This window comes from Homalodisca vitripennis, chromosome 2 (genome assembly GCF_021130785.1).
Source record: "Homalodisca vitripennis isolate AUS2020 chromosome 2, UT_GWSS_2.1, whole genome shotgun sequence".
NCBI classification, from domain to species: domain Eukaryota; kingdom Metazoa; phylum Arthropoda; class Insecta; order Hemiptera; family Cicadellidae; genus Homalodisca; species Homalodisca vitripennis.
This window is the reverse complement of record NC_060208.1, coordinates 84,898,372-84,911,975: the sequence shown is the minus strand read 5'-3', so window position 1 is coordinate 84,911,975 and position 13,604 is coordinate 84,898,372. Positions and strand designations below refer to the sequence as shown.

The 13,604-nt window shown below is 41.0% G+C and overlaps 1 protein-coding gene across 1 annotated transcript in view; it reads left to right on the top strand.

Annotated features, from left to right (window-relative positions):
• Window positions 1–716: 716 nt before the first annotated feature.
• Window positions 717–13,604, top strand: part of LOC124354296 (neprilysin-2-like) — a 51,267-nt gene continuing 38,379 nt past the window's right edge. The window contains exons 1-3 of the mRNA XM_046804639.1: window positions 717–813; window positions 1,133–1,180; window positions 2,238–2,344. Coding sequence (XP_046660595.1) covers window positions 762–813; window positions 1,133–1,180; window positions 2,238–2,344 — 207 coding nt within the window. The 5' untranslated portion in view covers window positions 717–761. The remainder of the gene's footprint in view (window positions 814–1,132; window positions 1,181–2,237; window positions 2,345–13,604) is intronic.

Sequence of the window (13,604 nt, the reverse complement as noted above, 5' to 3'; positions counted from 1 at the left end):
TTATGGGCAATGTTCACCCTGGACCAGTGTAAGTTTGGTGGTAATAAGGACAAAACTACTCTAATACTGAACTCATCCTGACCTACTCCACTTTAGCTTCATTCAGATGTACACGAATATTGCTCCAACAAATGATATTAATGAATTTAACCTGTTTGAAATCCTATAATTTATACAACACCAATGATCTAAATTAGTACAATTACGTATTATGCTACAAAATAAAATTTATGGAATTATTATAACTAATTATATTTTTCTAATTCAAAAATACTCTTATCACAAACGTCGAAGCGATTTTCTTTTGAATATAAATTTTGGTTTTATTTTCAAGCTATTTTTAACTCATAATTTCCGTAAATAGTTTTCTAACTCCCTACTGCTACGTTGTTCTTTTTATCTTTTTGAATACGAGTTAGTTCGTTGTTCCGAGTATGTGGAAAATTGCAGTTGGAACTAAAAGTCAAAGAAGTGCTAAGTATAGTCTTTCAATTTCACGGAGAGAGTGGCTGTAAATGTAATCAGTAAATTATGGCATTTTATTGAAAAACGTTAAATAAATGTACAATAAATAAATCAAAACTTTACATAATCAACAGCTGATGTGCAATATCTGTTTAATAATAAACAATTTAACTTGCAATTTCCACATTGGTTATAAATAACCAATGCCCATAACTGTATAGTCTTTCAGTGATGTGTCAGAGAGAATGCTAGCTGAGTGCTACATACAACAATAGTTGTCTTTGTACACTCGTAACATGTCACCCAAAGGTTGGACTTTCCTCGTAATATTATTTAGCTTTGGTTCATGTAAGTAAATTATTACATATTATTATTGTACGTTTTGTACTTATAATGTATACACAAAACAATTTATTAATACACAATAATATATATATATATATAATATATGTATATATATATAATATATATATTCCAAAAAATCAATTATTTACATTTTTAGTCAGTGATTTTTTTTAGTGACTGAATGTTTTAGCAATTGCGAGTAACGGTTGTTGGTTCATTTAAGTACATTAGGTTACTATGTAAAATATTTAATTGATAAAGATACTGATGATTAAATCAGAGAGAGTACAGAACTAGCTAGAGTAACCACCATATTTTTCAGGTAAATCAATACGACCCGTATGCAAAACAGATGACTGTAAGAAAACTGGTAAGTCAAACTTTATCTGCTGTATCAAAAGTTAAAAACTGTGCTGTTTAAGGAACCACTAATTACGAATTATTGAGCCTATATTTACGAAGCATATATTAGCAACCAATTGATCGTTAATTTACCATTTCTTTACGTTACACACACACACACACACACACACACACACACACACACACACACACACACACACACACACACACACACACACACACACACACACACACACACACACACACACACACACACACTTTTAAGTACAAATAAAATATATACAGGTAACCAATTATCGACCCATTTGTTCCGTATTTGTATGCTTTTGAATATAAATAAAATGTATATGAATATAACTGTGTGAGTATAAGGGTACTTTAAAAGGATATGTTAAGAATAAAAATTAGTAAAATATTTATTCAGAAATATGTGTATGTATCGAAACAAGAAATACGTAAAATATTGCGGAGTTTATTCATATGAACTTAACTGTAAAAACACCAATACCGATTTCTTTCTTAGACCAAGAGGAACTTATTTATAAAGTTTATACAATTTATAAAGTTTCCATAGGACCTTTATATCAAGATTTATCACAGGACTCGACATGATTTTAAGAAGGACCTGTTGGGTATTCAACAAGGAGGGCTTTTTGATGTCCAGTTTGCCATGAAAAGTAGACATAAAGCACAAAGGAGCTTTAAGTTATTGGTAAAGTTTAATAAGATTTAACACTAAAATTACATCATGAGGACATATGATTTTATTCTTTCATAGCTCTCTCCATGCTCATGAACTTGGTTTACAAATAAAGGCTGGAAAAAATATATACTATGTCAAGATTAAATAGTGACACAATTCTACTTAGGACAGAAACCATATATGATAAAATAACATAACATAAACAAAAAAATATATAATTCGTACAGGTTTTTAAGTAAGGTTTGCAAAAACAAGTTTATTTGGTTTATCTAAATTGTAACATTTATGTATCTAACTGTATATAATTTATAAATATATACAATACAATTATTATAACAAGCTTTTCATTGCTTTTTGCCAGCCGATAGAATCCTGAACTACATGGATCCGTCTGTTAGGCCCTGCGATGACTTCTACAAATTTACTTGCGGGAAATTCTTGGAATCTGCAGAAATCCGAGATGATATGGTACGTCCAGTTTGTAAGCTAATGTTAAAAAGTTTTAATACACAGTTTTATATGTTTTTTATTGAATTATTGTTAACTATTTTTGTTATAAACTGTTAAGCTAAAACCTACGTATGGCTATTATTTAGATTAAATTTAAATAAATTATACACATCAATCATTTTAAACTTTAATGTAAAAAATGTAAGTAGAACGGGCGCCACTTTGGCGCTAACATGGGCTCTTATGGAGTTATTCTGGACCAATGAGAAAGCAGCAATGGCGGCTAGGCCACGCCCCCTGCCCCCTCCCCTCCCCCCTCCAACACCCCCCGCCCCCTCCTAGACCCCCTGCGACGACCCCCCAGCCAATGGGAGAGCAGCAAGCCCCCCACCTTACGAGAGCGATGGCGGACGAGCGATGGCGGACGGTGTCATGGCGGATGAACAAAAATTTGTGTCTCCGGCGGCCGGTATCCGAACCTGGGCCCCTACGAATGCGAGACTGTCGCGCTGACCACTGGACCACGGAGACGAGTTGTGCGTGGCGGCGCGATATGGCTGTACGTGCGGCGCGGGGCGCCCGGCGTTATCGGCGATCAGCTGTAGTTTCTTAGCTTTGCGACTGCGGTGCTGCTATCTGGTAGAGACGGCTCACAACATACTGGTAGCGGCAAGTGAGGACGTAAAAAAAAAGTATGCCTACTGTAACACTATTGTTCTTAGCGTACGTGTGCGACTGCGGTGCTGCTATCTGGTAGAGACGGCTTACAACATAATGGTAACGGCAAGTGAGGCCGCAAAAAAAAAGTATGCCAAGCCATCCAGGATTTGAACCCTGGTCCCGCGGAACGTAAGACGAGCGCTTAGACCACTCGGTTGGCATACCTTAAGAGCTCTCTCGTGTAGGCGAGCATAACCTCGTTACAGCACATGGTGACAGAGCGGATACAGCTGTGCATTCCAATGACTACAACTACGCATGTGTGTACCAGACCATCTTACTCTGTAACATTGTGACAAAGCGAATGAAGCTACACAACACACATGTAGACACTTACGTAAATCCCACCCCGGACAGGGTTTGGGACTGTCCGGGTGCGTACACCCCCAGGTTAAGGCATCATATGGTGCACAAAGTCGGTCCAGAGATACTGGTTGTTACACTGCGTACCACATAATGCCTCCCTCCCTTTTTAGGTGGGATTCACTTACCTGTATTGACGTCCATCGTCTGCTTGTATATGGCGAGCCACTGTAGACAGAAAGAACAAAAACACATTGCCGACCGCGATGTAAAAATAGCCGGGAGGCGGGGGCGTTGCAGAAATAACACACGTGTTGACGACCGTACTACATTTATTAAAAGCGTTCTGATTACATACATTTCCAAATCTTAACATCTACCAAAAGTCCGTTAACACCCGTACATCTAACTTTATACCTTTTAGACGACGTCATTTCTTGTAGATCACTGTCATCTAAAGTCTTTTCAAATCTCACTGGTAGAAATGTGACGACTGTTTTGGTGCTGTCCACTTCTACGAGTAACATCACTGCCTTCCGGTCAAATTTAGTGTCCACCTTCTTTGCCTCCAGGATCCTGTAGCCAGCTTTCCGTGTCAACTCTTTTATCGCCATCTTTGGTGTGGGTTCACCATGCTTCTCCAGGGACGAAAGCTTTGTAGAAAGTTCCATTTTTCAATCTGTAAAGGAAAACCGACAATCTGTATAGCGAATAATCTTAACAACGAGTTCATCGTAAAACTGTTAACTTGGCTAGCGGATTGAGAATAACTATGCGTGAGCAACACACCGCAAATAGAGAGCGCAGTCGAATATCTTAAAGAAAACAGTTAAATGTGTAGTGTAGTCACTTACCTGTAATGAGAGCGTCGACACGTAGACGAAGAGTGACTGTGACGATCACCTTGCCACAGGTAGTATATATACCTTGGAATGAAAGTGGAGGTAGTCGCGGCTGTGGTCGTGGCAAACTGCCAAGCTGAATATAGACAGGAATGCAGCGTAGTTGACCCACGTTTCCATCACCACGGTAGGCTTTGAGCCAGGCCGTAGGGGTCTCGGCGCGTTTTTTATTATAGTGAGTTTCCCCAGGAGGCCTAATCTCACTTAACAAAGAACACTGAACACGTTCAAGTTCTCAACTCAATGCCGAACCTCTCCGTGTCACCTCTCTTTGCGAGTGGGCCCCAACCATCGCCCACTCTGTCGTGATGGCCACTCCATAACAAATTTGCCACCTCCGAAAAAGTAAACTTTTTTTTTTTGGTGTCCTTGCGAGACCGTTTAGCGAGTCCGTTAAAGTTCTCAACTAAATGCCGAACCTTTCCGTCTCACTGTCAAGTACTCGCAAAAACTTTTGTATTTTGCAAGTGTTTTTCTGCCCCACGTGAGCTTTGAAGTTTTCAACTTAATGCCAAACTCCTTAGCTCTCGCAAAGACATTTTTTCCAGGAGTAGTTCTCAACTCAATGCCGAACTCCTCCTCCTTCCGAGAAGGACATTTTTGTACTAATCTACATTATACTACTAGGCGGACGCGACAAGTCACTTTACTTGGTGAAGCCTTTCAATATGACTTGTCTCATCCAGGTGAAGCTGAAGCATCTCTCAGTCGGTTTCATACAAGCCACTTTACTTGGAGAAGCCTTTCAATGTGACTCGTTGTAACTTACAGAGGATGAGCGAGATCCGATTCTCAGCAAGATTCCTACAAGTCACTTTACTCAGAGAGGCCTTTCAATGTGACTCGTGAAACACAAGCAGAGAATCGGTTGTTGACCACTTTACTCGGTGAAGCCTTTCAATGTGGTCTATCGTAAAACTGGAGTTTTTCTACGGGACACATTACGCTTCATCACTATAATAATTACAATGGTCCTGAAGAAACTTTCCACTAAGGTTTTGGTACAATAGTATGTAATCCCAGTCCAGCTGTTCAGCAAAATCGTGTATAAACTGCTCCGATAGAACCTGGTGACGACTTATTACTATCCAACAGTAAGTGTCAAAGTTCGGCATCATTTCACGTAAAATGAATTCAGGAAGGCGAGCATTTTCCAAAATCGTGGTCCAAATTACTTTATGCTGAAATATTCTCAACATGTCAAACGAAAAAGTATAATTTGCCGATAAAAGCTTCCAATTCAGAAAGCGACTAAATTTCAAAATGAACGCATCAGTGAGCACACCGACAGGCACTTTGGGCTCTCGAGAAATGAGGTCCCATACAGCAGCGGTAGCAGCAGCAGCTGTACTCGCCATGCTGACACGATGTAATCTCAACAGTGACCGTGAACAGAATGACTACTAAGTGGACTGGTGAGTCTGTTTATTCAGGATTTCAAAACGACATCTAGCAGCGTGCATTGCACACCGTACATCTTCATCACGGCCGCTGTGTTGCGGTAGGGAGCAGGAAAACCGATGCGTTCCTTTACAACTGCATAATGTACTACTGTCATAACATGCCAGGTTGTCCAGCTCACAAACGTTAGAGTGAAACCGTCTTAAAAAATTCGCTTTCTCATGACCACGTGTATAAATTATGGTAAACGGCTTGCACAGGTTGCGAATGACACTTCCACTGTAAGGGAAATCGCCTTCTTCCCACAAGATCTTGTGGTAGTTCTTCTCTAACCACAGAGCTGTTGTACGCATTTTCTTGTTTAATCTCTCCCTAGGAAACGGAGGTTTGAAAACAATTTGACATTGAAATGAATTAGCCACAATGGCAAACTCTTTGATTATAAACGGTTTTTTGTTACCTTGAAAAGCTTGAAATTCAACTACTGCCACATTCATCGCCGCTGGAATGTGGCCAACGTTTGTAGCACTGGACGTCATCAAAAAGTCTGTCGCAAAGGTGACGTGGTAAAGCCTCAGGCGGATCAACGTAACCCTCGTCCGGACTTCCGTTGTTAGGCAATGCTAACACATCACTGACGTAAGATCTCAATAGATCCTCCGTTAAAAACAACTCGTTGATTTGACGTGTTACGCAGGGCAGACAGTTGGTGAACTGAGTCCACTCGTCTACGGACAGAGTTAATGTATTCTTTCCGTCGTACAGTACAACGTACTGCTGACCAAATACTCTACGTACCACCATATTCTCTCCACTTTCGCTTTTAGAACTACTGAATCTATGCACGCCTGTCGATTCCAAGAGTCCGGTGATTTGGTTCGCGCACCCTAATAGAATGTTGAACATTTCAGGTTTCCAAAACGCAAACGTTCCCCTTTTACCTTTCATCAAGATACCGACACCGTTGTCGTGATCAACAAACAATCCTACAATCAAGTATTTGGAACAATCAGGATTCAAAAAGTAAAGAGACTTTAGAAACACACCGGTAACTAGATTCGGGAGATTTCGTTTTGAGCTTTTACGGACTGATTTAACCTTGTCTATTTCCATTGGTTGACTCACCAGCTGGTCCTCCTCCTCCTCCTCTTCCTTGAACACAGCATCAGCGACAGTAGCCAGTATGTCTTCACTCTTTCGCTCCATGATCACGAATGACTCTGTACACCTTGAGCAAACCATTAAGTACCTGACGTATTAGTCACTGGCTTATACAATTACATACCTCCTCCTCCTCCTCTCCCTCTTCCATAGAGGATATCGTATAGTCACTATCATCTTCTATGACATCGTCGTCGTCGTTTTGCACAGTGTTATCGTAAATTTCATTTAACAGTCTGAATATTTCATCTTTCCGCCTGTCAATCATTACACATACACAAGTGTCTGGTACATCTTGACAATCCGGTGCGGTATACGCACATTCGCAATAATGCATGTAGCCATCACTCGTCCGTTTCATTGTTGTTAACTGGTGATTGCGGATTAGTCTACGGATTTCACCGACCAAATCAAGGACAATATTTATCTTCCGTGAACCTTCCATCGTGGCGTCCAATTTGAAACTGAAAGATTCTGTCATTTGCATCGTGTTTTATTCACGTTACATCATCTTCTTTACCGTGCCCTTGAGCATTGTGTAAACGAAATACGAGTCATGAAGCAGTAGACAGTAGGCTGTGGTGTTGGCCTTGAACGCTTCCGTAGCCTCAAATTCTAGCCGTACATCGACAGGTCCAGACTTGACCGAATCATTTTGGCGTGAACAATCAATCACATACAGAGGTGTTTTATTTTTAAACGTGTCCAGACTGACGTCAGGCCACCGACGACCACCTAAATCGCCATAATAGGAGTTTTGAAATCTTACAAACATTTCGTAGAATATAGCGGTGTCTCCGTGAATGTTGTCATAAGGGAAATATTGTGTATTTAAATACAGACGGATGTTCGATAACTTACAACTGTCAAAACATGACATGTCTTTCTTTAAGTTGTTTTTCCTTTCTGTCTGGAAAGCTACAATCACGTATCGTGGTTTCTCCAATTGAGAAGAAGTTTTTATAGTCCATGATTGACGTTCAGTTTGCGGCAGTACAGGGTATTCGTGCAACTCCCACGATCTAAACGGTATATGTATTGGAGTATCTTTTTCAACTAGACGTAGGATTTTAGCACGAAACAAGTCGGATACAGAGATGTGAGGCACCCGCCAGTACAGATTGGTGATCTTCAACGTGTGGGTCGCTGCGTCATCGCTAATAATAGCGTTGGCATCTGTCGCCGACCGCAGCAGTATCAACTCTTGTTTTACATTCACAATTATTCGCTTGTAATCCTCTGCGAATCCCAACAACAACCTTAAAGGCACAGAAAATGAGAATTTGTTCATTTCTTTCTTTCCACCGGGGCCGAACCAGCATGCATTTTCCAGATTATTTTCATCTTCCGCACGAGCTGATAATATATTTTTTAACGAACTGGCTATACCTACATTCTTTGTGCGATCAATTTCCACACCGCCAATCTCGTATCGGATATCATCAAAGAGAAAAGCGATCGCGTTGTTAACCAGAGACACTTTAGCATCTGTTGTACCGTCAGCTTTCTTACCGCTTACTGTACCCACAACGTGTAGTGTGCTTTCAAAAGGAGCTGTTATTAAATCCTGATAACTGATTGGTATCCTTATTTCATCGTTATTATTAAACGTGGTTGAAGCATACGGATTATGTGTGTGATATTCCAGTCCGGTAATGATTTCATTGTACTCAGCGGGACTCTCTATATCGAGCATTTTCACGAATTGCGCCGGTGTTAACTTTAAAGCCAAGAGAGCGCAAGAAATTTGCGTTAGCAGAAGTTACCACTATCAGGCGCGACGGTCTAATGACCTGAATTATGTTCACACCCTCCTTAAATACTAGACCCATGAGCACCCACTTTCTTTATATGCAACCTCAAAGATAACGTTTCACCTCTGAGATTCACAGGATTGTTGTCTTGATCTTTAAGCTCGACAGTTATGGTGTGCACCTTCTGAACGTTGAGCGGTAAATAAATCACTGTACCAGGTGTCTCGACTATTTTATACCCCGGCTCTACTTGTGGAAAGAACTCGTGAATAACGTGACTCTCTACACCGTTATCAAACGAGCCGCGAACAACGTTGCACTCAACTCTTATGCTGTTCACCTTGAGAATATTCACAGGCAGGTCTGAAGTGTGTACTTTATTAGCTTGCAGCACCTTTTTGCTGAAGCCCAATATCGATGCAATTGTGCCTTTCTTGCTGAAATCAATCTGCACGTTGCTTTTAATCTCGGTCTTAAGAGTATTGTTATTTGCATTCAAGCGGACTGTGATCCCCTCCGGTAGTCTCCCCTGTATATAATTCGCAATGTCTTCTACTTCGTAAGAACCTTCCTCAAACGTTATCACTTCATCATGGTTTCCGTAATAAAATTTATCGTTTACATTCTTTTCAATATTGGGAATAGAATTGAATGTGCTCAGATCTATCAATCCAATTACGTAATCGCCATCACTGGTGTCGTATGGAGGAAATACGTCACAAGTTATTCTTGAACCTTTCCCGCTCAAGCAAAACATTCTTTCCGCTGAGAAACTCTAAGCACAGATGTCCACATACAACTGAATCAAACCCCTGACGACTTTGATAATTATACTGTATGTCAGCGGTGGGTCCGAAATAGTATATGAGTTCCCAAGGAGGGCGAAGATTTCCGAAACTGTCAAAATAGCTTACATTATGCCGGCGTTTTCTGTAGCAAACCCAATGAGTACCGTCACCGTAACTTGAGTCCAGATTAACTATAGCTGACTCGTATTTTCTGGGCCCTGTTTGAGGTAACGTGTCACGCATAAACACCCCTCTAAAATTGGGAATGCTTAGTTGTTTAGCGTAGTGGATCAACTCGAAATTTGTCAACGGTCTTATCGGGATCGAGATTTTTTTTTACAACAACTCCTCTTCTTCTTTCTAACACCAGCTCCCCTCTTTGGATAAGGTTTTAGGTAAAGGCCCCTACCTTTCGTCTTTCCGCTCTTCTTCTTAACAACTTTCCTTCGTCTCTTCCCACCACCACCACCACCGAAAGCCGTTTTAGCTTTCATCGCACCAGTTACCGCTAAAGCAGCTGCTCTTTCACCTAAAGTCGCGTCTGACGCTTTTACTCTATCCCAAGCCCGCTTTGCCAACTCTTTGTCTGCTTGATTGCGATGCTCCGAGTCACTGTATTTATCGTAAGCTATATCGTGAATACGGCAGGCATCATCCAATAAATTCACCCCCTTCTCACCCCTAGCGATTCTTTTTTTCAAAAATGTGCCAGGTCCGCAGAAAGAATAGCCAGGGATGTGTGCTTCAAAAGGTAGAAGGTCAATCGCCTTGTTAATAACACTAGAGATAATACCTCCTGCTCCTCCGATGGTTCGCTTTCGTCTGACGGACGACCCTTTGCGCTTTGCCATTTTATCCGCGCCGTGGCCAAAACCAGACTGCAGTGTATGGCTTGCAATCACAGTTTATATAATTAGTCTTCCGATCTCATTATTTTCGTTTTGGCGTTTAAGAAAAACGGATCAACAACGTTTGAACGAATCCACTGGTCTTTAGCGACCGATCTAACACTATCACCAGGAGGAGCGAGACGTATATAGAAACTGTAAAACACTTCACTTAAGACACGAACGAGATAGTTCATTGTCACAGCATCCTGCATTTCGGTAGGGTCTGCAACTAACCCTAACTTTTTGTTTGCAAACTCCCAACCGTCTTGCTTCTTTGTAACTGTGTTTGCGTTGAAATAGTTGAGCGTCACAGCGTCACGAAGCTCGACAGGATCGGCCACTAGCTTTAGCCTTTTGTTTCCAAGCTCCCAACCATCCTGCCTTTTTTTGATAGTGTTATTTTTGAAGTAACCGAGTGTTAACGCGTCATCGTTTTGTTTAGGCTCCCCAATTTGATGTAATCTAAAGCGCTGGAACTTGTAAGATTTATCCTTTAAATCTTTTGACGGTATGTGTTCGGCCAGTTGAGCGAGTGGTAGAGCATCGTATGGTCTTGTAGCTTTACTTATATTGCTCAATCTCTGTTTCCGACAGTCAATTCCATCTTTCCCGATTATCACCGATTTACTGGTCAGCGTTTGTAGATTTACGGCGTCGAGATCATCTTCTGGACTTTTTACATGTCTTAGACGCTTCCCGTTAATGTCGTAGTCACCTTCGGCCGTTAGCTTGAATCCATCTCCTTTTGGTCCCCTTAACCCGCCTTTTCCAAACTGCCTGGATCGCCGTCCAAACTTGTCAACACTCATTGTGCAAGTGATGGCGAGTCACGAACTTTACTCTTTATAAATATCTTATCCCAGTCGATATATGTATGTGCATCAACGTTAAAGTGTGCTTGAAACCTACCAACAGCTACGGTACTGTGTACTCTATTGATCCAATGGAACAATTGAACCGCTAAAAGCTTCATAGAATTTTCTTGTGAATCTTTCAAGCTGTTTAACTTGTCGGTTAAAGTAATCATTTCGGTCTGCAGATCTCCTAACTTACTGATCAACGTCTGTAGATTAACAGCGTCTAGTTCATCTTCAGGGTTCCCTAGATTTCTCAGACGTTTTCTCTGCACGTCATAGTCACCTTCGGCAGTCACATTGAATCCCTCGCCTTTCGGACCTTGTTTAGCCTTTGTACGCTTGAAGCGTCGTCCAAACTTGTCCACACTCATTTTACAAGTGATGAAGACTCCTCCTGTACATTGCTCTTTATAAATATCTTATCCCAGTCAATATATGAGTTTTCATCAGCATCTAAGACGGCGTGGAAGCGACCTGGAGGTACGGTAGTGTGTATCTTGTTGATCCAGTGAAATAGTTGAACTGCTAGACGTCTTATAGCTTCTTCATTTGTATTTTGTAAGCTGTTTATTTGATCCTGCTGAATAAGCGCTTGATTCTGAAGGATTGCAATTTGAGAGTACAATCTTCTTACATCTTTCTTTAGCTTTTTGTTTACAGTATTCATAACTCTCTGGATGTCTTGCTTCTTCAGAGATTGTGGCCTCTGACCAAACTTATTGACGGTCATCTCATCAATGATCTGAATCTCGCGTTACCATCACCTGATATAGTCTTTGATTCTTTCAATTCTTCAATGATATTTATAATCTCGTTCTTGTGGTTCGTGTTTCCAGCTTCAGCGGATGCCACCAACAGCCTAAGACGGTCGCACAACTCATTTGGATCGTTCCAGTAAACCGTATCGGGATCTGATAGTGATTTAGTCACACTATGAGCTTTCCTGTCAGCTCCAGAACCCTTAACTACTTTTGGAAATAAGTCTGAAATTACATACTTATACTTGAGCGACGTGTTGCGATTGATAACTCCATTTGGGTTATAGTTTCTTTTATGAGCGCTAGTTTTCTTCAGTATATCTTTGTAAGCGATTTTGTCTTCGTCATTGTAGATTTCATCATCCGGTATTCGCTTGAAAATCAACTCGTACAGACCCTCTTGTGGCTTATACGCCACATCATCTATTCGAATACTACCGTCCTCATCAAACTGCAATTCCTTATTGCCAACCATTAAAGTATTTTTTTCGTAACGAGGACCGTAAAGATGGTCAATTTTAGATGAACGCCCACCCAAATCCTTCATAAGCTCTTGCATGTACTTTCTGGTCAACGGATGAGCAAAGCTGTCGGCGATATATTGGGACGCCGTCTGTAGACCCGTAGGTGTTGAGAGCATTTTTGTAATTTCGTTGTTTCCACCATCACCTTGGTCGTCTGTCTCAAACACTTCTTCTGCTCCAGAATCAAGTCTAGTGGAGACCGATGGTTTTAAATGGGGAAGATTAGGCGAAGAAAATACATTTGGTAGAAACTCTGAGTTTTCATCATCGTCATCATCTGCATCATCTTCCTCTTTCTTGATTTCCTTCTTGACATCGGTGTGTAAAGTGCGGGTCTCCTTGGTGTCACGCAATTCCTTGATCAACGGCTGGTATTGCTTTTCAAACATCTCCTCGGACTCCAATTCACCCCGCTTAAACCGATTATACTTTTGTTTTATAGCTTTCTTTAATTTTGATATCTCCGTCATAAGCTGCTTCTTGTTTCGCGCCATGATTGACACTGAACCCACAGCCTGCTATCTGTTTATTTATATAGGATTTCCTCATCTGTTCGAAAAATGATGAAGTATCGAATAATCTGCACTCGTCATACCGCGGAACTAGCCTTACCTCCACTCTATCGTCAAACCTTACCCTCTTCATGGCAGTTCTACTTGTCTAAAAAACAATGCCCGCTTCTTGTGTTTTCTAATGTAACGAATCACTTCTTTAAGTGAAACACCAGAGGTCAATGGTAGGCCGTAGTAATATCTGTCTGTCTCAGGATTGAATCTGGGTATGCGTTCTCGTAGCGTCATATCTCTAAAAATAAATGTTCTTTTAATACCGTGCCGCCACTGAGGGATCTCAGCGACCGTATACTGATCGTTTGACACTGTTCTGTCCATATATTCCTTCAAACGTTGAATAGGTCGATCAACGTTAGTGTTGTGCAACAGATATGAGTTTAGAAGAAGAAACTCATCCGAGTTTGCGCCGGTAAATTCATGCCAGCTTCTAAACAGGTTTGGTTGCGTTATTTTATACTCACCGGTTTTCGTTACCAAAGAGATGCCAAATTTTTCGCACTGCAGTGGTACTGTGGGTAATGCAAGTTTCAAGAAATCTGCTGTGTACAGTCCTTGACATATGTTGTTCACTGCAGCAAACGGTTTACCCCGCCTTCCCATTACACTACTAGGCATTGGGCCGTAACTTACATTGTAACTTATGTTTAA